Source organism: Papio anubis, chromosome 20, assembly GCF_008728515.1.
Source record: "Papio anubis isolate 15944 chromosome 20, Panubis1.0, whole genome shotgun sequence".
In the NCBI taxonomy this organism is placed as follows: domain Eukaryota; kingdom Metazoa; phylum Chordata; class Mammalia; order Primates; family Cercopithecidae; genus Papio; species Papio anubis.
In genome coordinates, this window is record NC_044995.1 from 7,947,666 (window position 1) to 7,975,549 (window position 27,884).

Genomic DNA, 27,884 nt, shown 5'->3' on the forward strand with positions numbered 1-27,884 from the left:
GGAAACACAGGAGCTTCTACTGAACAGTCCAGTTGATGTGTATTAGCAACCTGTAATTGTTTTTGGAAACTAACAACGGAAACACAGATACAAAAATATTAGCTCAACAAATATGCAGTCTTTGTCACTATTAGCGATTTTTTTTTTTTTTTTTTTTTTTTTGAGACGGAGTCTTGTTCTGTCACCCAGGCTGGAGTGCAGTGGCGTGCACTCGGTTCACTGCAACCTCTACCTCCTGGGCTCAAGCGATTCATCGGCCTTAGCCTCCTACGTAGCTGTGACCACAGGTGCGTGCCACCACACCCAGCTATTTTTTGTATTGTTAGTAGAGATAGGGTTTTGCCATGTTGGCCAGGCTGGTCTGCAATTCCTGACCTCAGGTGATCTGCCCACCTTGGCTTCCCAAAGTGCTGGGATTACAGGGGTGAGCCACCGCGCCTGGCCACTATTAGTGAATTCTTAAACTCATACCTCAGGTACTGGATGCCTCCTTCGAAAGATTTGATAATCTTTCTTATAGGATTATGTGGTAATGAGTGTCTCTGTCATTCATTTAGGTAAGATGCATAGGCAATAGTGATCTAAAAAAAGTAGACTTAATTGATCTATAAAAATATAGATTTAATACAAAGTTACCACAATCACAATGACACATGAAGATAAACCATTTAAAAATTACAAGAGATACTAACAAAATAGGCATAGCTGGTGAGTAAAGGACAAAAATAACTAGCATTGTTACTGTAGCATCATCATTAAAAGCTTTGTCTTTGCAGCCAGACAACATGGATTCAAATCTCGATTCTGCCTCTTACTGAAATGTGATTGAGCCTTTTAAAGCAGAATATGCTGAGGTCTGAGATTTGATGGATGGTGACGTTGGAAATCTTTTTATGTGCCTATTTATCTCAGTATATCTGCTTCAGTGAAATGTCACTTCATAGTTTTAACCATTTTCTAATTATATATAACATATACGTATATATTATATGATGTGTATATTATATACGTATATATTATATAGTGTATATTATATATGTGTATATTATATATGTGTATATTATATACATATATGTGCATATTATATGTATATAGGTATATTATATACGTATATTATATACATATATGTATATTATATACATATATATAGTATATGCATATACAGCATAGTATATACATAATATATACGTATATTATATATGTTATATGTATATAATATACATATATTATATATGTATTTTAGAGAGAGAGAGAGGGAGATGCAGTCCTGCTCTGTCGCCAAGGCTGGAGTGCAATGATGGGATTTCGGCTCAATGCAACAGCCACCTCCCAGGCTCAAGCGATTCTCCTGCCTCAGCCTCCCAAATAGCTGGGATTACAGGTGCCCGCCACCACACCCAGCTAATTTTTCTATTTTTAGTAGAGATGGGGTTTCACCATGTTGATCAGGCTGGTCTTGAACTCCTGACCTCAGGTGATCCCCCCCACCTCGGCCTCCCAAAGTGCTGGGATTACAGGCATGAGCCACTGTGCCTGGCCTAATTGGATTATTTTGCCTATCTGTTCTAGGTTTCCTCACCTCTGAAATGAGAATATCATCAACACTTATTTCAGGGAGCTGACGATTCAGTTGTTACATTTAAAGCATTAATAACTGTGATTCTTACTCTAACTGCGATTGACCTAAAAGAAAATATATATGCAAAGATAAATCACTTATTAAAGTATATCTATATATATATATATGTTTTTTAAAATGGAAACAAAACTAAAGGGAGTATATTAAATGGCAGCTATCATGGCAAAAGTTGCACAAATATCATGTTTTGCTGTAAGAGCCTCTGGCTCAGAACAGAAATACCAGCCACAGTGGGAAGTTGAATTGCCTCCAGGGACTCATTGAGAGAAATTATCTCCTTTGCATAAATGATATGGGGACTCTCTTATTAACTGTATTTTCATTTACTTCTCCAGATGCTGGTTAACATCCACACGCTTGATTTTCAAGCAGCTGATCTTTGATAACTTCCATATTAAGAGACTTCATTTCACCATCTAGTATCCCTGTACTTTAATTGAACTGAAGATTTACAAGGACGCTCCATTTTCCTATTTACAGAGAACCTAGTCTGTACCTGCCTGCCATTGTCTTACATACATTTTCATGTCACAAAATTTTATTTCCAAACAACACCCTAATTTATGTATTTTCTAAGTTTTCACTGGAGTAACACAGAGAAGAAATGCAGTAAACATATAATTTAGATTAAAATGTATGGAAGGAAAAAATCCTTAAAGTAAAAATCATATACAAAAAGTCATTTTACTACTATTGGCTCACGGCTGTAATCCTAGCCCTTTGGGAAGCTGAGGCAGGAGGAATGCTTGAGGCCAAGAGTTCAAGACCAACCTGGCCAACATAGCGAGACCTCACGTCTAAAAAGAAAAAGAAAAAAAAAATATGCTATGGAATATATTACACAATACCATAAACTGAACATGACATTAACATAACACAGCCTTTGGAAAAATACCCTTTGGCTAAAGTTGCTTGATCATATTATGTAATAAACTTTTCCACAAATTCATTTGCACTGAACTACTCTAAAAATATTTTAGGCAATTTAAACAGCATTTCACAAACATTTTCAAGAATGACGTTATGTAATGGGATCTATGGGTTCAGCTGAAAAGGAAGAGTAGTTATCTACTATTATGAAGAAAGCGAAGGTCTTTCCTAACAAAGAAGTTAGAAATTTCTTTTTTTTTTTTTCTTTTGTTTTGAGACGGAGTCTCACTCTATTGCTCAGGCTGGAGTCCAGTGGTGAGATCTCAGTTCACTGCAACCTCCATCTCCCAGGTTCAAGTGATTCTCCCGCCTCAGCCTCCCTAGTAGCTAGAACTACAGGTATGCGCTGCCACACCTGGCTAATTTTTGTATTTTTAGTAGAGATGGGGTTTCACCATGTTGGCCAGGCTGGTCTTGAGCTCCTGACCTAAGGTGATCCACCTGCCTCAGGCTCCCAAAGTGCTGCGATTACAGGCATGAGCCACCATGCCTGGCCAGAAATCAGAAGTTTCAAGAGTAAATATTCAGTGTTGTACTACAGTCAGTTTCCATTTTGTGATTTTTGTCTTATAACACCTTTTACACCTCTGCACTCCCCCTTCTTATTCTGCCCATCTGGCCAAGCTGGTAATGCCCGTGTTCCCTCCTTTGGCACTAGATGGAAGTTCAAAGCACGTGTGGGACCCTCACCCCAACCTCACCCTTTTATTAAAGGTTATTACCATAATACCCCAAGCAAGTTATTTATCCTTGCTCTCTCAAGCCATTTTGGACCAGTTTGGGAAGTCAATCCTGCTTCTCACAGAAAGCCTCATTATGCAATACAGATTTTCCTAAAACTTCATTGTTTGGCATCATCATTTTCCATATCTAAACCAAACTGTAGGTGGAGTTCAATACACTTCTTGTGGAGAGGTGACAAATTAACATTGCCAAAAACATGATAAGGTTAAATTTATGAAACTTCTAGTTTACCTACCAAAACAAAATGAAATTTCCATTTATATGTTCATTTTTAAGAGGAAACTGATGAATATTAGTCTTGTCAAATTATGTCACTGAGCATAGCATTCTTTATTAGTGTTATTTTTGTTATTCTGCACTATTTATAATTTTTTTTTTTTTTTTTTAGACGGAGTCTCGCTCTCTTGCCCAGGCTGGAGTGCAGTGGCACGATCTCGGCTCACTGCAACCTCCGCCTCCTGGGTTTAAGTGATTCTTCTGCCTCAGCCTCCCGAGTAGCTGGGATTACAGGCACATGCCACCACGTCCAGTCAACTTTTTTTTTTTTTTTGAATTTTTTAGTAGATGATGGGGTTTCACTGTGTTGGCCAGGGTGGTCTCGACCTTCTGACCTCATAATCCACCCACCTCAGCCTCCCTAAGTGCTGGGATTACAGGTGTGAGCCACCGCACCCAGCTAATATTTTCCATACAATTTTTTTTTTTTGAGACAGGGTCTCACTCTGTCACCCAGGCTGGAGTGCAATGGCGTGATCTTGGCTCACTGCAACCTCTGCCTCCAGGCTCAAGTGATCCACCTGCCTCAGTCTCCCAGAGGATCTGGGACTACGGGCGTGAGCCACTCTGTCCAGGTAATTTTTCTATTTTTTTTTTGTAGAGACAGGGTTTTGCCACGTTGCCCTGGCTAGTCTAACTCCTGGACTCAAGTGACCCACCTGCCTTGGGCTCTCAAAGTGCTAGGATTACAGGCACGAGCCAACACACTCAGCCCATACATCTTCTATATTTGTATTTTCACTTCATGTAAATAAAGATGCATGCCATGGTTATTTGGCACACAAACATGTAAAAATAAAATATGATATATATTCACCAACACTGTGGCAGGTTTCAGAGTGTAAGAATATCAAAATTGCACTTTCTATGGGATTTTCATTATATCCATATAAATATTCTAAGGCAGAGTGTAGAGAGAATAATTCAAGTGCAGAGTATGATTACAGTTTCCCAAAATTGTATGTTGATTCCACAAAGAAAAAAAAAAATTGTTCTAGATCCTCCAACCTAAAAGACTGAGTGTATTGTTATTATCTGTTATGAAGTATCCTACTGAGGTAGGATAAAACAGTGTTGGTACAAAGAATGTGATTTGCTCATAGTTATAAGAAAACCTTGAATTTTTTTTGGCAAAACATTATGTCTGTGACACATTCTTAATAAAACTATAGCAAAATGTAATTCCAGCAATTAGTGTGAATTCTACTAAAAAAAAAAACCAAAACAAAACAAAAAAAAACACATGGTATTCTGGTTCTTCTGACCAAGCTCTCCATTCCAATAACTGTTATCTCTTCGATTTCAAAAATAAGCCTATTTTTCATCAATCTCTGCTATAAAACTGCTACTGCCATTCAATAGAGAAAGTGGCAACCATTTCCCCTGCACTATTCCTATCACATATGTCACTAATAACCTATCACATATATGTCACTAATAACTTATTACTCTCCTCTCATAAAAATTCCAGTGTCCTGAGGTCTTGGCCTACTCAATGCAGGTAGAGCCTGACTTCCCTAAAACCCATCGTGTCTTTCTCTCAGAAGAGCACCTTGAACACAATCAGTATGATGATTGATAATCATAGTTTTACATTATTTTCTGCTCCTAAACCATGGTCTCTCAATTGAGAGAATATTTAACTTTATAAGGCAGAGTCCTCCTTCTTCAATAAACGTAGATAAAAATTATCCTCATGTAACGAAGTAGGCCTTTCCATACTGCGTTTCTTTCCCAGACAGGCACCATGAAAGGTGCTTAAGGATGCAAAATAGCCACAGATCCATAGTTCAGGTTGAAAGTCACAAACAGTACTCTTTTTAAGAAACCTCAAACAATGGAATGAAAGATTTTATAACCTGAAGGTAAGCAGCCATTTCCAAATGTCCTTCAACCTTTGAAATATATAATGTCTTAAGTTTTACCATATGGGGATGTGTAATTATCATGCAGTTTATCATATTAAAAGTGAATCAAAGAATTAGAGACTGAGTCACTCTTTGTATGAATCCTCACCTACAGTTACAGTCTTAGAGTAAGAGCTTCAGGATACACATTGCATTTGTGTGGTTCCATCAAATAGGTAGATTTTAATGCCTACAAAGCTGTGAGGCCTGAATAAAGCCTCTGCCACACACAGTACATTTATGTGAATTCTCATTATTATGGATTCTTGGATGTCTATTAATACTTGAACTCAAGAGGAGTTTGCCACAGTCGTTGCATTTTCTTTTTCCTTTATGATGGAGTTTTGCTCTTTTTGCCCAGGATGGAGTGCAATGGCACGATCTTGGCTGACTGCAACCTCCACCTCCTGGGTTCAAGTGATTCTCCTGCCTCAGCCTCCTATATAGCTGGGATTACAGGCATGTGCCACCAGGCCTAGCTAATTTTGCACTTTTAGTAGAAATGGGGTTTCACCCTGTTGGTCAGGCTGGTCTTGAACTCGTGACCTCAGTTGATCCACTTGCCTTGGACTCCCAAAGTGTTGGGATTACAGGCGTGAGCCACCGCATCCAGCCAGTCATTGCATTTTCAAGGAATCTCTCAGGAATAAATTCTCTGATGTTGTCAAAGGAATGAATTCTTTTTTTTTTTTTTTTTGAGACGGAGTCTCGCTCTGTCGCCCAGGCTAGAGTGCAGTGGCCGGATCTCAGCTCACTGCAAGCTCCGCCTCCTGGGTTCACGCCATTCTCCGGCCTCAGCCTCCCGAGTAGCTGGGACTACAGGCGCCCGCCACCTCGCCCGGCTACTTTTTTGTATTTCTTAGTAGAGACGGGGTTTCACCGTGTTAGCCAGGATGGTCTCGATCTCCTGACCTCGTGATCCACCCGTCTCGGCCTCCCAAAGTGCTGGGATTACAGGCTTGAGCCACCGCGCCCGGCCAAAGGAATGAATTCTAACTGCAAAAGTTACCACCTTCATTTGTAAGGTTTCTCCCCACTATGAATCCTGTGATGACTTGCAAGGTTTGAACTCTGACTTTAGAACTTTCCACACGTTACATTTGTAAGGTTTTCCACCAGTATGGATTGTCTGATGGGTAGTTAGGCTTGAACAGATACTAAAGGGTTTCCCACACTCATATGGTTTCTCTCCGGTATGAACTCTCTGATGCCTTTCAAGTTTTGAAGTCTGACTAAAGGCTTTGCCACACTCACTACACTTGTAAGGTTTTTCTCCAGTATGAATTCCTTGATGTCTTGCAAGGTGTGAATTCTGAGTGAAGACCTTCCCACACTCATTGCATTTGTAAGGTTTTTTTCCACTATGGATTGCCTGATGGGTAGTTAGGCTTGAACGGACACTAAAGGCTTTCCCACACTGATTACACTCATATGGTTTCTCTCCAGTATGAACTCTCTGATGCCTTGCAAGCTTTGATGTTTGACTAAAGGCTCTGCCACATTCACTACACTTGTAAGGTTTATCTCCAGTATGAACTCTCCGATGTCTTGCAAGGTGTGAATTCTGAGTGAAGACCTTGCCACACTCATTACACTTGTAAGGTTTTTCACCAGTATGGATGACCTGATGGGTAGTTAGGTTTGAATGTTCACTAAAGGCTTTGCCATACTCATTATACTTGTAAGGTTTCTCTCCAGTATGAATTCGCTGATGCCTTGAAAGGTATGAATTATGCCTAAAGACCTTGCCACATACATTACATTTATAAGGTTTCTCTCCAGTATGAATTCCCCGATGTCTTGCAAGGTGTGAATTCTGAGTGAAGACCTTGCCACACTCATTACATTTGTAAGGTTTTTCTCCAGTATGGATGACCTGATGGGTAGTTAGGCTTGAATACACACTGAATGCTTTGCCACACTCATTACACATATAAGGTTTCACTCCAGTATGAATTCTTTGATGATTTGCAAGGTGTGAATTTTGAGTGAAGACCTTGCCACATTCATTACATTTGTAAGGTTTTTCTCCAGTGTGGATGACCTGATGGGTGGTTAGGTTCGAATGTGCTCTAAAGGCTTTGCCACACTCATTACACTTGTAAGGTTTCTCTCCAGTATGAATTAGCTGATGCCTTGCAAGGTGTGAATTACGCCTAAAGACCTTGCCGCATTCATGACATTTGTAAGGCTTTTCTCCGGTGTGAATTACCAGATGAATAGCTAGGCTTGAACGAACACCAAAGGCTTTGCCACACTCATTACACTTGTAAGGTTTCTCTCCAGTGTGAATTCTCCAGTGATTTGTAAGGTGTGAATTTTGAGTGAAGACCTTGCCACATTCATTACATTTGTAAGGTTTTTCTCCACTGTGGGTTGCCTGATGGATAACTAGGCTTGAACGAGCTCTAAAGGCTTTCCCACACTCATTACACTTATAAGGTTTTTCTCCAGTATGAATTCCTCGATGTCTTGCAAGGTGTGAATTCTGAGTGAAGACCTTGCCACATTCGTTACATTTATAAGGTTTCTCTCCAGTGTGAATTTTCCGATGTTGTGAGAGTTGTGAATTTCGACTAAAGACCTTACCACACTCATTACATTTGTAACGTTTTTCGCCAGTATGGATTACCTGATGGGTAGTTAGGTTTGAACGTGTTCTAAAGGCTTTGCCACACTCATAACATTTGTAAGGTTTCTCTTTAGTATGACTTCTTTGATGACTCACAAGGTGTGAATTATGAGGAAAGACTATGCCACATCCATTAGATTTGTAAGGGCTTCTCCAATTATTTGCTTTTTGCCCCTGTGTGAGTAATAAAGAAGAGATAAAATCTCTGAGATACTTGTTAGAAATGTGCGTTTTGACATTATAAGGCATTTGTTGAAGTGATGAAACTGAGGAACTATTGTTGAAAGACTTCTCAACCTGATTACATTCATAAATTTTCCCTTCATATTCAAAAAGCTGCAGTTCAGGCAGATGTGACTGAAGGCTTAATCCAAGCTGATTTTTAATAAGCTTGTTTTTTGCATCTCTTTTATCATGTTCCTCTCTTCCATGAGTGAGATTGCCTTCTTGGGTCATAAGCACTCCTTTGTAATTTCCTTCAGCATCTCTGCATTGATACTCAAGGTCATGTGTATTTTTCTGGACTTCCCTGAAGGAACAGCCTTCAATGTCATGGCTTTCCTGTCTTTCCAACATCACTGTTTGGAGTATTTCTCCTTTATTACTCTTCCCTTTGTGTGGTAAATCTTTCATTAAAAATTCAGAAGAGAGAGCTACAAGATATAAAGATCCGTAGGTTTCCAATTAATTGTAGTATGTAAACAAGTATTTTACACTGAAAAACAATATTACACCAAAAGCAATTCTTATACTGAACAGATTTATAAAACTTCAGAACAATAATATTCAATTTTTAGGAACACAAAAAAGAAAGAGGATTGTTTAATAAAGAAAAGTTGATTCCATGTAATTCAAGTTAATAGCATGGAAGCCTAGTTCCCAACCTACAAGACTGTAGCCAGCAAAGCAATCGTTCAGTAATAAAGGAGAGACAGTCTTCCCCAGACAAACAAAGCTAAGGGAATTTACCATGATCAGACCTGTTTTACAAGAAATGATAAAGGGAGTTCTTCAAATCCAAAGAAAATGACACAATGTAACTGTTACACTAATATTAATATCATAATCATGGTGTGCAAACCATTTATATATTTACTAAGAGGGCCAAAAGATAAAACTATTAAAAATAAGCACAACAATTTGTTAAGAGATAGGCAGTACACAACATAAATTGTGACATAAAAAATTCAAAATGCAGGGTGAGAAGGGAATGAATACACACAGAGGTTTTAGTTTCTTTTTTCTGCAATCAAAGATAAGTTGATATTGATTTGAGATAAACTGTTAAAAGCTATAGGATGTTTTTGTAAGTCTTATTTTATGGTCACCACAAAGTAAAAGCCTGTAATAGACATATTAATAATAAAGAGCAATGAATTAAAACATACTGTCATTTTGTTACTTCTTTTCTAATTGTTTTCTAACTCCTCTCTGGCTTTCTTTCTTACTGTCTTCCTTTGTGCTTAAGTGATTTTCTCTGGTAGTATAAGTCCTTACCTATCAATAATAACATTAAATATAAATGGACTAAATTCTCCAATTACAAGAGAGAGGCCTGATGAATGGATTATAAAACATACAGCTAACTATATGTTGCCTACAACAAACAAACTCACTTCACCTATAAGGATATATGTAGACAAAAAGTGAGGAGATGGAAAAAGAAATAAAAAAAGAGCAGTAGTAGGTATAATTAGATAAAACAGACTTCAAGTCAATAAGTGTAAAAAGAGACAAGGTCAGTATATAATGAGAAAAGGATCAACTTAGCAAAAGGATATAACAAATACATACACACCCTAATATGTAAACCTAATGTTAATAAATCTAAAGGGAGAGATAGGAAGCAATACAATAATATTAGAGGACTTCAAAACACAATTTTTGGTAACGAATAGATCATCCAGGCAGAAAACCAATTAAAAAAAATTAAAGTATACTGCAGACTAAATGAACTTAAAAAAGACTTTTTTTTTTTTTTCCTATTTTAAACAGATGGGATCTCCCTGTGTTGCCCAGGCTGTTGTGCAGTGCTTATTCACAGGTGAGTTCACAGTGCACTGCAGCCTTGAACTTCTGGCCTTAAGCATTCCTCTCTCCTCAGCCTCCCAAGTAGCTAAAATTACAGGCATGTTCCATGCCCTAACAGACACTTACAGACCATTTTATCCAACTGTTGCAAAATACATATTCTTCTCATCAGCACATGGATTATGCTTCAGGACAGATTATGTATTAAGACACCAAACAAGTCTCAATAAATTCAAAAAAGTCAAAATTATATCTAGTATCTTTTCTGACCAGAGTAAAATAACACTAGAAACCAACAAGAAGAGCCTCAGAAGATACACAAACATAGCTGGGCACAGTGGCTCACGCCTGTAATCCCAACACTTTGGGAGGCCAAAGTGGGTAGATTACCTGGGGTCAGGAGTTAGAGACCAGCCCGGCCAACATGGTGAAACCCTGTTTCGACTAAAAATACAAAAATTAGCCAGGAGTGGTGGCACATGCCTATAATCCCAGCTACTTGGGAGGCTGAGGCAGAAGAATTGCTTGATCCCAGGAGGTGGAGGTTGCAGTGAGCCAAGATTGTACCACACACTCCAGCCTGGGTGACACAGCAAGACTCTGTCTAGAAAAAAAAAAAAGAAGATACACAAACACATGGAAATTAGATGACATATTCCTGAACAGCCATTGAGTTAATGAAGAAATTAAGAAGGAAATATAAACATTTCTTTCCCTTTTTTTTTTTTTTTTTTTGAGACAAGGTCTTGCTCTGTCACCTACCCTGGAGTGCAGCTCAAGTGATCCACCCACCTCAGTCCCCCAAGTAGCAAAGTCCACAGGCACACGCCACCATGCCCAGCTAATTTTTGTATATTTACAAAGACGGAGTTTGGCCATGTTGCTCAGGCTGGTCTCAAACTCCTGAGCTCAAGCAATCTGCCCGCCTCAGCCTCCTAAAGTGCTGCGATTACAGGCATGAGCCACCACCATGCCTGGCTAAAAATTTCCTGAAACAAATTAAAATGCAAAATAGCACAATCTATAGGATACAGAAAAAGCAGCAAAAAGAGGAAAGTTTGTAGCAATAAACACCTATATCAAAAAAATAGTAAGTCAACAAATAAAGTACCTAATGATACACCTCAACTAGAAAAGCAAGAACAAACCAAACCCAAAAGTAGTAGAGGGAAAGGAATAATAAAGATCACAACAGAACTAAACAAAATAAAGACTAAAAACACAATATCTAAGATCAATAAAATGAAAAGTAGGATTAAAAAAAAATTTTTTTTTGAGATGGAGTTTCGCTCTTATTGCCTGGGCTGGAATGCAGTGGCGCGATACTGGCGATACCACAACCTCTGCCTACCGAGTTCAAAAGATTCTCCTGCCTCAGACTCCTGAGTAGCTGGGATTACACGCATGTGTCACCACACCCAGCTAATTTTGTATTTTTAGTAGAGATGGGGTTTCTCCAGGTTGGTCAGGCTGGTCTCAAACTCCCGACCTCAGGTGATCCACCCGCCTTGGCTTCCCAAAGTGCTGGGATTACAGCTGTGAGCCACCACACCCAGCCTAAAAATATTTTTTTTAAGAGATGGGGTCTACCTCTCTCACAAAGGTTGGAGTACAGTGGCCCAATCATAGCTCACTGCAGCCTTGAACTCCTGGGTTTAAGTGATCCTCCTGCCTCAGCCTCCCAAGTAGCTGGGACTACAGGCATGCACTACCATGATTGGCTAATTTTCATTTTATTTTTAGAGATGGGGTCTCTTACTATGTTGCCCAGGCTGTTTTGAACTCCCCGCCTCAAGCAATTCTCCCTCCTCAGTCACCCAAGTTCCTGGGATTATAGGCGTGAGGCACCATGCCTAACTTGAAAAGTAGGTTTTTTTAAAAAGATAAGCAAAATCAACAAACTTTTAGCTAAATTGAAATAAAAGGTCAGGAGGAGGTACACCCAAATTAATAAAATCAGAGACAAAACAGAAAACATTAGAACTGATACACAACGGACCATTAGAGACAATTATGAACAACTACATACAAACAAATTTAAAAACCTAGAAGAAAGGGATGCGTTTCTGGACACATACAACCTATCAAGATTGAACCACGAAGAAACAGAAAACCTGAAGACACTAATAACAAAATTGAAGCTGAAAAAAAAAAAAAAAAAAAAAAATTCATGTAGAAGAAAAGCCCAGGATTGAATGAATTCACTGCTGAATTCTACCAAACACTTGAAGAATAGCTAATACTGGTTAGGCATGTTGGCTCATGCCTATAATCCCAACAGTTTGGGAGGCTAAGATGGGAGGATTGCTTGATGCCAGAAGTTTGAGACCAGCCTGGGCAACACATCAAGACCTCAGCTCTACTAAAAAATAAAAAACGATTTGGCCAGGCACGGTGGCTCATGCCTGTAATCCCAGCACTTTGGGAGGTCAAGGCAGGATGATCACCTGAGGTCAGGAGTTCAAGACCAGCTTGGCCAACATGGTGAAACGCCGTCTTTACTAAAAATACAAAAATCAGCCAAGTGTGGTGGCAGGTGCCTGTAATCCCAGCTACTTGGGAGGCTGAGGCAGGAGAATCGTTTGAACCTGGGAGGCAGAGGTTGCAGTAAGCCGAGATCACATTCCAGCCTGGGCAAGAGAACAAGACTCCATCTCAAAAACAAACTAACAAACAAACAAAAAAACCCACAATTAGTTGGGCATGGTAGTGTGCACCTGTAACGCCAGCTACTGGGGAGGATGTGGAGGGAGGGTCAGTTGAGCCCAGGAGTTTCAGTTTGCAGTAAGCTATGATTGTGCCACTGCACTCCAGTCTGGGTGAGATAGAGAGAGACTATCTCAAAATAATAATAATAATAATAATAATAATAATAATAATAATAATAATAAAGAAAGAAAGAAAAGAAAAAATAAAGAATTCTAATTCTACTCAAACTATTTCAAAAATTGAAGGGAGCACATATTTCCAAACTCATTTTATGAGGCCAGCATTACCCTGATACCAAAATGCAGACAAGGACACAACAACAAAAAGAAAACTATAGGCCAATACCCCTGATGAATATACATGCAAAAATCCTTGACAAAATAGAATTAGCAAATAGAATTCAACAACACATTAAAAAGACATTCACCATGATCAAGTAGGATTTATTTCAGGAATGCAAGGATAGTTTAACACACACAAATCAATTAATGTGATCCATCACATCAACAGAATCAAGGACAAGAAGCATATTATCATTTCAATAGATGCTGGAAAATGACTCAATAAAATCAATATCTCTCCATAATAAAAAGTCTCAACAACTTGGGTACAGAAAAAACATACCTAAGCATGATAAAAGCCATATATGACAAATCCAGAGGGAACATAGTAAACAAGAAAAAATTGAGAGCCTTTCTGCTAAGATCTGAAAGACAAGGATGTCCACTTTCACGACACCTATTCAACATAGCACTGATGTTCTAGCCAAAGCAATTAGGCAAGAAAAAGAAATAAAAAACATACAAATTGAAAAGGAAGAAGTCAAAACATACTTCTTTGCAGATGACATGATTTTATATTTAGAAAAACCTAACAACTCCACTAAAACACTCTTAAAATTTAGCAAACTATATAGAATTTGGATCTATATGTCTGAGAACTGGGCATCAGATAGAATCAACTATAGAAGGAAACACCAAAGGACATCAAACAACCCTTTTGTAACAGCCCTCCCTGTGCCACATACAGTCAAGGAACCAGAGTTCTCAGAAGCTAGATAACATTGTTGTCCATCATGATAAAGACTTTGCCTTTGTCTGTTTGAGCTGCAGCACCATTGGAAGGTGAAAGGATATAGTACAAGTCTAAAGGATAGACAAAAGGGGGCAAATAAAGATTTCTTTTCAGAGGTCACAGGATTCAAATTTCTGTTCTCCCATAGAACTCTCAAATTTGCATAGAGTTTCCTAAACACTATTTAATAAGCGGCATTTTCTCTACCCATCTGAACTCTTACCTGTAATTACGGCTTTGATCCATTCCCATCCATCTGGGTTTCTTGCTATCTGTACTTGGCTCTCCACAGTGAAAGGCTCCTTCCCTTGCTCCAACATAGAGATAATACTGAGGTCAAAACAAGAGATTCCTGCTTATGAAAAGAAAGGAAAACAATGGGCTGTAGAGTCCCAGTCCTATGTTTCCAGAGTCCCAGTCCTATGTTTACATGAGGAGGGAGGACTTTACAGCTGTATCTAAAAAAACACTTCAAAAATTCATCCACTAAATGCTTCCTTATAAATTGTTAGGAAACACTATAATATGCAAATATATAGCTCTCATCCCAAAACCACTAAATCAAAGCATGGGGATAGAAAACAGGGAATTGGATATTTTAAAAGTCCTGAAACCCTCCAGTGATATCGGGAAGAGGACAATTAAAATCCAGTTTCCACATTATGGAGACTTTCATTTTTGAGTCAACACAGCTTCAGTTTCAGCCAAGCAATGCAGGAGCTCCCAAGAGACCCACATGGAAAATGAAAAGATACACAGGGGAAGATCCTGACTTCTGGAAAAAAGTCATCCTCACCCAGGGAGGCCAGGTTCCTATAATTCTCCAACATCACATCCCTGTACAAAGTCCTCTGAGCGGGGTCCAGGCATGTCCACTCCTCCTGAGAGAATTCTATAGCCACATCCCTGAATGTCACCTGTCCCTAAAATGAAAAACACATTCACCAAGGGGATATGAAGAAAGTTCCAAACTTCACATAAAATGAGAAGGGAAAATAGATGAAACTGAAGTGAGTGGAACAACATCGAAGTTGTGATATAATAAAATATACTTATGGTCTTCATCCCCCTTTCCTGACATACATCTCACTTGGAATCTCTGGAGTGATACGTGCCTTTGTAAGCTAATAAGATGACTGGTGGCTGGAGGCCCCAAGATAGTTTCAGAATAGGGGGGTGGTTACCAGAAAGACCAAGGCGGGATTAGAAAGTTGGGACTTCGAGCCCAATCCCCCAACTTCCCCTGAGGGGATGGGGGCTAAAGGCTCAGTTGATCACCAATAGCCAAAGATGTAAGCAATCATGCCCACGTAATGAAGCCCCCATAATAACCCAAAAGGACAGGGCCTGAACAAGCTTCAGGATAGGGAAACACATGGAGGCTCTGAGAATGCCCCCCCCGACCCCCACCAAAGACAGCACTCAACCTCCCAAGTAGTTGGGATTACAGGAAAGCACCACCATGCCATGCTCCTTTTCCCATACCTTACCCAATAGACTGCTTACATCTGGCTGTTCATCTGTATATTCTGTAATATCCCATATAATAAATGGGTCAATATAAATAAAGTGTTCCCCTGATTTCTGTGAGCCATTCTAGCAAATCATTCAAACCTGAGGAGAGGGTCATGGGAATTCATGATATATAAGCCAGTCAGTGAGAAGCAAAAGGCCACTTGTATTTGCAGCTGGTATGGAAGTGGGTACACTCTTGTGGGACTGAGCCCTCAACCTGCGGGATCTGATGCTATGTCCAGGTAGATAGTGTCAGAATTGAACTGAATAGGAGGTCACTCAGCTGGTGTCCAGTGCAGAATTGCTCGCTTGGTGTGTGTATGGGAAAACCCAGGACATCTGGGATCGTGTTCTCTGTTGTGAGAGTACAGTAAGAGAAACTGGGTCTGTTTTCACCACATTCTCACACACACAGGTATTTTTGGGCAGAATGTTTTCTTAATTCTGTCTTCCTATACTTTTCTATAAGAGGTTAGGATAGTCTTTAAATCAGTGTTGATTTCTCAGTTTGGTAGACAATACAAAAACCATACAAATATACAAATAAAAAACCAACACCGGGTTATCTTTATTGAAGTGTTATATATTATGTTTGACACACCGAGTGATATTCAGTATCCAGATGATCTACAGCGTGAGTGATGTCTTACGAGATGAAAATGTGTACAGTGAATTTAAAGAAAGACAGGTTAGGCCGGGCGCGGTGGCTCAAGCCTGTAATCCCAGCACTTTGGGAGGCCGAGACGGGTGGATCACGAAGTCAGGAGATCGAGACCATCCTGGCGAACACAGTGAAACCCCGTCTCTACTAAAACTACAAAAAACTAGCCCGGCGAGGTGGTGGCGCCTGTAGTCCCAGCTACTCGGGAGGCTGAGGCAGGAGAATGGCGTAAACCCGGGAGGCGGAGCTTGCAGTGAGCTGAGATTCGGCCACTGCACTCCAGCCTGGGCGACCGAGCGAGACTCCGTCTCAAAAAAAAAAAAAAAAAAAAAAAGACAGGTTAGAATCTAAAAACTGTGATGATCATCGCAATGACAGATGTTTCTGAGCACTTCCCAAGTGCAAGGCATTATTCTACTTATTTATTTACTTACTTATTTTTTTGAGACAGAGTTGCTCTATCGCCCAGGCTGGAGTGCAGTGGCATGATCTTGGCTCACTGCAACCTCCACCTCCTGGGTTCAAGCAATTCTCCTGCCTCAGCCTCCCAAATAGCTGGAATTACAGGCACCCACCACCATGTTTGGCTAATTTTTGTACTTTTAGTAGAGACGGGGTTTTACCATGTTGACCAGGCTGGTCTAAAACTCCTGACCTCAGATGATCTGCCCGCCTTGGCCTCCTAAAGTGCTGGGATTATAGGCGCAAGTCACCGTGCTTGGTCTGGCATTATTCTAAATAAATGTCTTGCATGTACTAGCTTGTATATGAATATGATAGCCCATGAGAGAAAGATCTGTTCCCATCTTACTAACAGATAAATATACAACAGATACTCTAAGACACTTGCGTCAAGTCAAAGAGCTAAAATGTCAGAGCAAGCACCTAAATCCAGGTGTCTGGGAATAAGAATTAAACCTAAAGAATCAAATAGTTGGCCAGGCCCGTTGGCTCATGCCTGTAATCCCAGGACTTTGGGAGACCAAGGCAGGCGGATCATGAGGTCAGGAGATCAAGACCATCCTGGCTAATACGTGGAAACCCCGTCTCTACTAAAAAAATACAAAAAATTTGCTGGGTGTGGTGGCAGGCAGGTGTAGTCCCAGCTACTCGGGAGGCTGAGGCAGGAGAATGGCATGAACCCGGAAGGCAGAGCTTGCAGTGAGCCAAGATTGTGCCACTGCACTCCAGCCTGGGTGAAAGAGCGAGACTCTGTCTCAAAAAAAAAAAAAGAATCAAATAGTTAAGTAAAAGAACATGAAAAGTACCTAAATGAGCAAAGTTGAAACAAGTTCATGAATAACAATATGGAACTTCATAAAAGGTAATTGCATATATACACACATTTATTTATGCCCATAATATGTTACTATTCTTACTATTAAATCATTAATGTGATAGTTGAGACAAATTTAAGGGCACAGAAAATATTTAAGATACAATTTGAATTGCTAAAAAGCACAAAACTTATTTGAAATCACGATGTGTAGGCTAGGTGTGGTGGCTTACACCTGTAATCCCAGCACTTTGGGAGGCTGAGTCAGATGGATCACCTGAGGTCAGGAGTTCAAGACCAGCCTGACCAACATGGTGAAACCCTGTCTCTACTAAAAATACAAAAATTAGCTGGTGTGATGGCAGATGCCTGTAATTCCAGCTACTCAGGAGGCTGAGGCAGGAGAATCACTTGTACCCGGGAGACAGAGGTTGCAGTGAGCTGAGATCGCACCACTACACTCCAGCCTGGGTGACAGAGTAAGACTCTGTCTCAAAAAAAAAAAAAAAAGAAATCATGACGTGTGCTTAATAAAAAAACATGCACTCACATCACATATACACAGTTTAGCAATAACAACAGTGAAAGTTAAAACATCCACTCTCTCCTCATTCAGAGAAGGCTCCAAAAAAGATGGAGAATGAGCTATCAATCTTTCCTAACATGAAAACACGTAAATTTTCAAAATCTGCAGGCTAAAATGTCACAACAAAACATTCACTGAAGGGCCGGGCATGGTGGCTCATGCCGGTAATCTCAGCATTTTGGGAGACCAAGTGGGCTGATCCCTTCAGGTCAAAAGTTTGGACCAGCCTGGCCAACATGGTGAAACCTTGTCTCTACGAAAAATATAAAAACTAGCTGTGCATGGTGGCATGCAACTGTAGTCCCAGCCACTCTAGAGGCTGAGGCAAAAGACTTGCTTGAGTCCAGGAGGCAGGGGTTGCAGTGAGCCGAGATTGCACCACTCCAGCCTGGGTGACAGAGTGAGATTCTGTCTCAAAACAAACAAACAAACAAAACCCAAAAAACATTCACTGAAAAATTTTTTTTTTTTTTTTTTTTTTTGAGACGGAGTCTCACTGTGTCGCCCAGGCTGGAGTGCAGTGGTGCGATCTCGGCTCACTGCAAGCTCCGCCTCCCGGGTTCACGCCATTCTCCTGCCTCAGCCTCCTGAGTAGCCGGGACTACAGGCGCCCGCCACCACGCCCGGCTAATTTTTTGTATTTTTTTTAATAGAGACGGAGTTTCACCGTGGTCTCGATCTCCTGACCTTGTGATCCGCCCGCCTCGTCCTCCCAAAGTGCTGAGATTACAGGCGTGAGCCACCGCGCCCGGCCAAAAATTTTGTTCTTAATGTTATAACAATCTATAAACACATCTCTATAGGACTTGAGCTGTCTCTTGACACAAAACTGACAACACTGTTTCCCCACTGAGACGAGAGGGAGGGTAGAAGACTGGACAGGAAAGGTGATGCTTTACGTCTTAGGGCATAAGCTGCAAGTTTGTTTGGAGTTATACTGTAAAACAGATAAATACAACATATAATGTTTAAAATAAGAGAAACAGGGCCGGCTGTGGGGGCTCACGTCTGTAATCCCAGCACTTTGGGAGGCCAAGGTGGGTGAATCAGTTGAGCTCAGGAGTCCGAGACCAGCTTGGGTAACATGGTAAAACCCTGTCTCTACAGAAAATACAAAAATTAGCCAGGCATGATGGTGTGTGCCTATAGTTCAGCTACTTGGGAGTCTGAGGCAGCAGGATTGATTGAGCCCAGGAGGTAGAGGTTGCAGTGAGTCGAGATCATGTCACTGCACTTCAGCCTGGGTGCCACAGTGAGACTCTCTCAAAATAAATAAATACAATAAATAGAGTATTTAATAATTGGTAAAAACAGGCCAGGTGCGGTGGCTCACACCTGTAATCCCAGCACTTTGGGAGGCCAAGGCAGGTGGATCATGAGGTCAGGAGATCGAGACCATCCTGGTTAACACAGTGAAACCCCGTCTCTACCAAAAATACAAAAAATTAGCCAGGCGTGGTGGCGGGCACCTGTAGTCTCAGCTACTTGGGAGGCTGAGACAGGAGAATGGCGGGAACCTGGGAGGCGGAGCTTGCAGTGAGCTGAGATCACGCCACTGTACTCCAGCCTGGGTGACAGAGCAAGACTCCGTCTCAAAAAAAAAAAATTGGTAAAACAAGAACATGGTCCTATCCTCTCTAATGGGAAAGAAGTTCTGCTCCTATAACTGAACAAAATAATAACCATTCTCACCTAGCACCTGCTACACAATGGTCCCTGCAGAAACACCAGTCTCCATTGTATGGGTTTTCTGAGAATAGTTCAATGATTCTCCCGCATTTTCCATTTAGGTTGATTTCATGTATTAAAATAGATGATGGGATGAAAGAATCTTCTGTCACTGATGTCTGTCAGTCTAAAATTCCCATTCCATTCCCAGTCATTAATAAGAGTTTGGGGTTGGAAATGCAGTGACTCACTTGGTCAGCTTCAAATGTAATATAAATGAACCAGAAAAATTTCCCCTTATTAGCCTTATTTTACAGAATTTAGCAGGTATTTGTGCACATTAGCACGTGACTTCCACATGCAGCTTCTCTACTCCTGGTCCACAGAGAGCTGACAGAGCATCCAGATGTAGCCCCTGAACAGTCCCTGCTGCCCAACAGCACTGACACCACGGGACCCTCACCCCATCTCCATCCATGTCTGGGTGTGAGCCCTTTCCAGGCCCATGCCCAGTGCAGCCTCTTTCCAAGTTCATGTCACTGGGTCACAGGAGATAGAATCTAAGCAAGATGAGAGACTGAGGGAAGGCATGGGTGAGCGCGAGCAAACCTGTCAGGCAGGACGCTTCAGACTCAGAAGATTCCCAACTTCAAAGAATGACATTTCAGCAAGAAATAAGAGACAGAACAATCCACTGATAATATTATTTTACCTGGGTGAGAGCCATGCCCGACTTCTCTTTCCTTCCTCTTCCTCCTCTTCGAGGGTTCTTCCTTAGGTAACAGGAAAGTGCCTTTAGAAGTCAATATTGAATATCCAAAATGTGCTGTTTATTGCTCAGAATCAACACATCCTCTTCCTAGGGCACAATCACACACACACAGGGAAGACCTCACCTGGAAAGATGGTCTCAGCTGCCCACTGCACCAGGGCGATGCAGGGACAAGAAGCTCCTACGGGAAGACCAGTAAGTGAGTTTCTGACCCCTTTCTTCAGAATCAGCTCTCCTCCTGAAGAAGCCCACACACACGCTGCAGCAATTGGGAGGTGGGCTGGACTGAGCTCCCCCATTCAGGGCACACACCCAGCCCTGACCAAACCCATGCAGAGAACAGCCTCCCTCACCTCTCTGGCCTCAGAAACGAAAGGTAGAGGCTGAACGTGGTGGCTTGCACTACAATCCTAGCACTTTGGGAGGCTGAGGCAGAAAGAGCAATTGAGGCCAGGAGTTTAAGACCATAGTGAGACACCATCTCTCTTAAAAATAAATAAATAAGGCCGGGCGTGGTGGCTCAAGCCTGTAATCCCAGCACTTTGGGAGGCCGAGACGGGCAGATCACGAGGTCAGGAGATCAAGACCATCCTGGCTAACATGGTGAAACCCCGTCTCCACTAAAAAATACAAAAAACTAGCCCGGCGTGCTGGCAGGCGCCTGTAGTCTCAGCTACTCGGGAGGCTGAGGCAGGAGAATGGCGTGAACCCGGGAGGCGGAGCTTGCAGTGAGCTGAGATCCGGCCACTGCACTCCAGCCTGGGTGACAGAGCGAGACTCCGTCTCAAAAAATAAATAAATAAATACATACATACATAAATTTAGCCAGGCACAGTGGCTAACGTCTATAATCTCGGCACTTTGGGAGGCCTAGACACAGGATCCAGAGTTCACGGGAGAGTCCCGCAGGTGACACGAAACTGTGCAGGTGGGGTTCAAAGCCATGAGCTGAGTTGATAAGGAAAGGCAATGAGTGTGGACAGAGAAAAAAAGTGGCTGAAGGACTAAGCGTATATTCAGAGAACAGAAAGTTCTGGACACACAAGAAGAGGAAAGCACAATGTGATCAGGGAGGCAACAAGAAAATTAAAGCAAATAGCCGGGCGCCGTGGCTCAAGCCTGTAATCCCAGCACTTTGAGAGGCCGAGGCGGGCGGATCATGAAGTCAGGAGATCGAGACCATCCTGGCTAACACGGTGAAACCCCGTCTCTACTAAAAATGCAAAAAATTATCCAGGCGAGGTGGCGGGCGCCTGTAATGCCAGCTACTCGGGAGGCTGAGGCAGGAGAATGGCATGAACCCGGGAGGCGGAGCTCGCAGTGAGCCGAGATCCCCCCACTACACTCCAGCCTGGTCGACAGAGCAAGACTCCGTCTCAAAAAAAAAAAAAAAGAAAGAAAGAAAATTACAACAAATAGATGTGTAAAGCTTAACGGGATGTCCTAAAAGCCAAGAAAATAGAAGAGAAAGTGTTCAACTGTGCCACATGCTACTGATAGGAATGGAAAGATGACAGGACATTAAACATTGAATTTCTTTTTTTTTTTTTTTTTTTTTTTCTGAGACGGAGTCTCGCTCTGTCGCCCAGGCTGGAGCGCAGTGACCGGATCTCGGCTCACTGCAAGCTCCGCCTCCCAGGTTCACGCCATTCTCCTGCCTCAGCCTCCGGAGTAGCTGGGACTACAGGCGCCCGCCACCTCGCCCGGCTAGTTTTTTGTATTTTTTTTAGTGCAGACGGGGTTTCACCGTGTTAGCCAGGATAGTCTGGATCTCCTGACCTCGTGATCCGCCCCTCTCGGCCTCCCAAAGTGCTGGGATTACAGGCTTGAGCCACCGCGCCTGGCCTAAACATTGAATTTCAAATGGAGCCGTCAGTGGTAAATGAAAAAGAAAGTCAGTGGTAAATGAAAAATAATGTTGGGTATGCGAGCTTGATTTAAGCAACAGTTCAAGCAAGAACTGAAGGCAAGAATTAAACACAAATGGCCGGGCGCGGTGGCTCAAGCCTGTAATCCCAGCACTTTGGGAGGCTGAGACGGGTGGATCACGAGGTCAGGAGATCGAGCCCATCCTGGCTAACACGGTGAAACCCCGTCTCTACTAAAAAAATACAAAAAACTAGCCGGGCGAGGTGGCGGGCGCCTGTAGTCCCAGCTACTCGGGAGGCTGAGGCAGGAGAATGGCGTGAACCCGGGAGGCGGAGCTTGCAGTGAGCTGAGATCTGGCCACTGCACTCCAGCCTGGGCGACAGAGTGAGACTCTGTCTCAAAAAAAAAAAAAAAAAAAAAAAAAAAGAATTAAACACAAATTTTAAAAAATTGCAGCGTATTGTGCACTTAAACGGAGCATAGAAGAGGGGTACTTACTACAGAGTGAAATGTAGTTTAGAGTTTTTTATTTTTATCTTTTGAGATGAAGCCTCATTCTTGTCACCCAGGCTGGAGTGCAATGGCACGATCTCAGCTCACTGTAACTTCCGCCTCCCAGGTTCAAGCGATTCTCCTGCCTCAGTCTCCCGAGTAGCTGGGATCACAGGCACGTGCCACTGTGCCTGGCTAATTTTTGTATTTTTAGTAGAGATGGTGTTTCACCATGTTGGGCAGGCTGGTCTCGAACTCCTGACCTCAAGTGATCCACCTGCCTCGGCCTCTCAAAGTGCTGGGATTACAGGCATGAGTCACCATGCCTGGCCAATTTAGAGCATTTTTTGTTTTAAAGATGGCGCACAGAAGAAAAAAAGACTTTATTCTGTGTGCGTCTTTTTTTTTTTTTTTGAGATAGGGTCTCACTCTGTTGCCCAGGCTAGAGCGTGATGGCATGAACATGGCTTACTGTAGCCTCAAGCTCTTGTGCTCAAGCGATTCTCTCAACTCAGCCTTGCAAGTAGCTGGGACCACAGGTGCAAGCCATGTCCAGTTTATTTTTTTCTATTTTTCATAGAGATGGAGTCTTGCTATGTTGCCCAGGCTGGTCTTAAACTCCCGGACTCAAGCAATCCTCCCACCTTGGCCTCTGAAAGTGCTGGGATTACAGGTGTGAGCTACTGTGCCCAGCCCAGTGTACGTGTCTTAATGGAGAACACCACCCCCTGGGTACAGGGATGAATTCCCTTGAGGTTAAAATTTTGAAAGCTTTACGGATTGAGAAGAAAAAACACAAAGTTAAAATTGATGGCATGCATATCGTCCTGGGACTGTGAGTGAGGCTGGCATGTGGTGCACAATTGCAGGGTCAGCAGTAGCCAGAAGTAGGAACAGGCCATTCTCAGTCACTACTGAGTGGAGATCACAGGTCCTGACAGGTGGGTGGGCCACTTGGAGGTCTTTTCCTTTAGTCTCTGAGATAGGAAAATACCCAACTCTACATTCTACTCTCACATTAAACACAGAATACGTCACCTGTAGTCACCAAAATGTGTATGTGGCTTTTCCCACAATGACCAGAGGACTCCCAGGGGATTCCCAGCTTGGGGCGTGAGGCGGGGATCCTACAATTTCACTCAACTCTGACATTATCTATAGGAAGACAGCATAGGCCGGGTGCGGTGGCTCACACCTGTAGTCTCAGCACTTTGGGAGGCCAAGGCAGGTGGATCACTTGAGGCCAGGAGTTCGAGACCAGCGTGGCCAACATGGCAAAACCTCGTCTCTACTAAAATACAAAAATTAGCTGGATGTGGTGGCACACACCTGTAATCCCAGCTACTTGGGAGGCTGAGGCAGGCAGGAGAATCGTGTGAACTCGGGAGGCAGAGGCTGCATTGAGTCAAGATTGCACCATTGCACTCCTGTCTGGGCAACAGAGCGAGACTGCATGACGAGGTGCTACAGGTTCAGAGCTCAGTCTAAAACTGTCCCTCACTTCAGACACAGTATGCAAGTGGTAACTGTCACTTATACTTTTGAGTGACGTGATAAATACTGTAGTTCTCTTAACCCCTCCTCTGCTTTAATTAACTTTCTAGTACAGCTCTTCCTTCTGACTGTTCATCTGTATCCTCTGTAATATCCTTTACAACAAATGTGTAAACTAAGTGAAATGTTCCCCTGAGTTCTTTGAGCTGCCCTTATAAATTAACAGAACCTGAGGTGGTGGGGAGGGGGATGTCAAGGGAATCCCCAATGTATAGCTGGTCACTCAGAAGTTCGGGTACCAGCGTGAGACTTGCAACTGGCACCTGATTCGGGGGCAATTTCGTGGAACTGAGCCTCAATCAGTGGGATCTGATGCTAACTCCAGGTACAGAGTTTCAGGTACAGAAACCTGTCTCCAGGTACAGAGTTGAACTATAGGACACTCAGTGTCTGACAAAGATTGGTTGTTGGTGGGAGAAATCCGCACACATTTTCCTCAGTGGAGGTGAGACATTGTGTAGAATGTGCACTGTTGTATTGAGTGCGACAGGAAGGAAAACCAAAGGAAAAATACTTTTTCCTCTTAGTTCATACACTCGTCCACACCTTACCTTATTCCAGGAAAAGGGAAGTGAGTGGACTCAAAACTAAATGAGCGAAATCACTGCGCTCTGGTTTGAATAGTGATTGCAAATGAAGCTATGCACTACTACTAATAATTGTCAAATGCGTGTCTTACACATTTTACGTAAAGGAGTTTCTTCAATTCTCATTTGCAGCTGCATAATTTGAGTAAACATATTTTAAATGTGTTGCATTACTATATACCCAGAAACCAATGTCACAATGTAACCATCACATTTAATCAACGCACCACTCACCTGGCCCCAGGGTCGCTCTCTTGCTTCCATACTGTTTCCCTCCCTCATTCTCTACATAGGTCTCACTCTCACATTAGCTTATTTTTTATTTTCTGTGTTTTTCCCCTGGTTCTTTGCGTGTCGTTTTGAGCCCCTCTCATCTCCTGCTGTTTCTCCCCTTCTTCCTCCTCTTGCACCTGTTCTGTCCCATTCTGGGGCCTTATTTCAACTCTGATTCCTATTTCTTCCCAATCTTTTCATTGTCCCCAGTCTCCATATATTTCTGCCTCTCTCTTCTCCCATCTCTGCTCTCTCTGTTAAATCTCCTCTTCCCTGCTACACCTCTGCCCCACTCTCTGGCACCCCCAGATCCCAGGCCTCCCCCTACTGTGGTTCTCCCTCTGCTCTCCTAGTCACTGGCGGGCCCCTCTTGCTGTCCCAGCACCACGCTGCTCTGTCTGCCCTGGCTCCAGTTTCCTCCTCCTCTCCCGGACTCTCTTGTCTGAGAAGCCTCCCACTTTCTGCCCCTCTCCCTACCTTGCTGTCCTTCATCTCTCTGGACATCGAGCTTTTCTCTACATTTCTCCAGTTGCTATTCTCCTGCCTTCTCAGCTCCTTCTTTCACTCTTACTATCTCTGCAAATCCCTCATCCATCCTCTACTTTGCCATTTGTTTACGGGTTCCCCTCATTCTTTCCTCTCAGTTTTTCTACTTCTCTCTCTGTCTTTGTCCCTCTCTCTATCTCCTAATCCCCTTGGCCCACACATTCACAGGAGGGTTTGGAGTAAGAGGCCTGCATTTTGGAGGAGCGCATTTTCCAGGGGCTGGAGCTGGGCAGGCAAGAACACCGGGTGTCACAGGACAGGCCCCGGGAACCTCCCCAACGAGGGCTCAGGGGAAGCGGTGACTGCGAAGGCGAGGCCTGGGGAGCAGCAGGGCCCGGCACGAGGAGGAGGGAGGTGGGCGCGACGGTGCCTTAGGGAGAGGGGTGGCGTCTACAGGATCCCAGGACCAGGCAGAGGACGCGGCCTTCCCCGGACTGGGGCTGCGGCGCTGCGCTGCAGGGTCCGACGAGGGCAAGGCTGGGAGGTGCCTACGGCGAGAATCCACCTGGCGGGTGAGGACTTTAAAAAACCCGGGGCGGGAGGAGGCGTCAGGAAAGGGTTTTAAGCGGGACGAAGACGCGAAAGGCCGGGGACAGGCAGCAGCCTCAGAGCGACTTCAACCCAAAGGGAAGCGACTCCGAACCCACACCTGGGGTGGAGGGGCGCGGTGCGGGGATCTTAAGGTCTGTAGCGAGCCCGGGAACTGGCTGCGGAAACAGGGCAGGGCGATTCGCAAGTTTAATCCAAACTGAGGGACACTCACGCTCGGCGGCGTCACCTCCACCCAGCGCGATCCGCTTCCGGAACTGCAGAAAACCGCGCGTGCGCGGAAAAGAGCCCGGGCACTCTGGGGGCGGGGCCTGGGCGAGAGGCGGGGTCTGCGGACGAAACGCTGGGGCGGAGCCGGGGCGGGGTCTGCGCTTATCTCAGCCTCCCTGGCCCGTAGTCTGATTTTTCCCGGTTTGGAAATGCTGGAGTGCTCACCATGTCCCGGGGAGCAGCGTTCCAATTTGAAGCAGTTTTAAGGTGAAAGAATACACTTATGTGAACCCCTTATGATAGAAACCAAAATGATTTCCTCTTACCAAGTTGAAAACGGTTTATGTTAAAATTGTTTGCCGGCGCGTTGGACCCAATTCTGCTAGGGAGTCTCCTGCAGCTCAGAAACGGGGATCTGGGATTCGGGGATCTCGGCCTGGGAGCTAGGATCTTAGTGGAGGATTCACGAGGCACAGCGACTGGATCCAGGAATTCCTGCAATTAAAATGCATTTAATTTAACTGAAATGTCCTGAAATTATCTCTGAGGATGATGCAAAGTAGAATGGGAAATGCAGCGCCCTACCTGGATGTGTGTTGCAATTTAATGCAGCAGCCCATCAGAACCTCCTTTGCATTTCAAATCCCCATTCTCCCCAGTGGAAGAGTCAAGCCTGTGCTCAATTCATGGGAAGGTTAAGGCCCTCGATAAGTTAGATCACCAAGGGCTGCTTCATTGTTCTTTAAAATATATATTTTTATAAAGATGGGGGTCTCAGCCCAGGCTGTTCTCCAACTCTTGGCCTCAAGCAATTCTCCTGCCTGGGCCTCCAAAAGTGCTGGTATTACAGGAGTGAACCACTGTGCCCAGTCAACTGCTTATTTAAACCATGCAAATTTTTAAAAAAATAGAGATAAACTGCATTATTTTTGCTTATATTCGTTATTACGTTCCACACTTGAAATTAACCACAAACAACTTTGACATAATCTTTCTTTGCATCAAAATATGCTTAAGTCAATAATTTCTAAGTATCATGTAATTTCAAAGTCACTTTATGGGCGTTCTGAAGGTAACTAGACACAGTACTTTTTATTTTAAAATTGTAATCTATATTGGGTCTATTTTTTGTTTTCTGTTTCTTAATGTTCTATTAGATGTGGATAACAGAGTGTGGAAAATAGTCACCACATGACAATTGGGTTTATTTTCACCTAAAGAATAATTTTCCAGTATTTCTAACGTATTATCCCGGTAGAACTAAAGACTCACAGGGACACCCTTTTTTCATGTTTATAGAAAACCTAGTTTATACCTGCTATTGTCTTATGTACATTTTCATGTCACACAATTTTATCTCCAAACAACACCCTTATTTATATAC

The 27,884-nt window shown here is 42.8% G+C and overlaps 1 protein-coding gene across 3 annotated transcripts; it reads right to left on the reverse strand.

Annotated features, from left to right (window-relative positions):
• Positions 1 to 6,233: 6,233 nt before the first annotated feature.
• Positions 6,234 to 26,570, reverse strand: ZNF347 (zinc finger protein 347). 3 transcript variants are annotated; one of them, XM_003916065.5, is made up of 5 exons: positions 26,505 to 26,570; positions 20,361 to 20,421; positions 14,739 to 14,865; positions 14,166 to 14,294; positions 6,234 to 8,781 (listed from the first exon to the last, which is right to left on the reverse strand). In XM_003916065.5, exons 2-5 carry the CDS (start codon positions 20,373 to 20,375, stop codon positions 6,533 to 6,535), a joined length of 2,520 nt encoding a protein of 839 aa, XP_003916114.1. In that variant the 5' UTR covers positions 20,376 to 20,421; positions 26,505 to 26,570; the 3' UTR covers positions 6,234 to 6,532. The 3 variants fall into 3 exon arrangements, with proteins under 3 accessions (XP_003916114.1, XP_009193482.1, XP_031516087.1); XM_009195218.4 differs by having other exon boundaries at positions 14,166 to 14,297; XM_031660227.1 differs by lacking the exons at positions 20,361 to 20,421; positions 26,505 to 26,570 and having other exon boundaries at positions 14,166 to 14,272; positions 14,739 to 16,238.
• Positions 26,571 to 27,884: the final 1,314 nt, after the last annotated feature.

What these genes read in the sequence shown, in the direction of transcription:
- ZNF347 (XM_009195218.4), bottom strand. An exon ending in TAGGAACCTGGCCTCCCTGG is followed by an intron (nt 14,298 to 14,738) that starts GTGAGGATGACT and finishes TCTTTTCATAAG; the next exon opens with CAGGAATCTCTTGTTTTGAC. An exon ending in GATCAAAGCCGTAATTACAG is followed by an intron (nt 8,782 to 14,165) that starts GTAAGAGTTCAG and finishes TATATCTTGTAG; the next exon opens with CTCTCTCTTCTGAATTTTTA.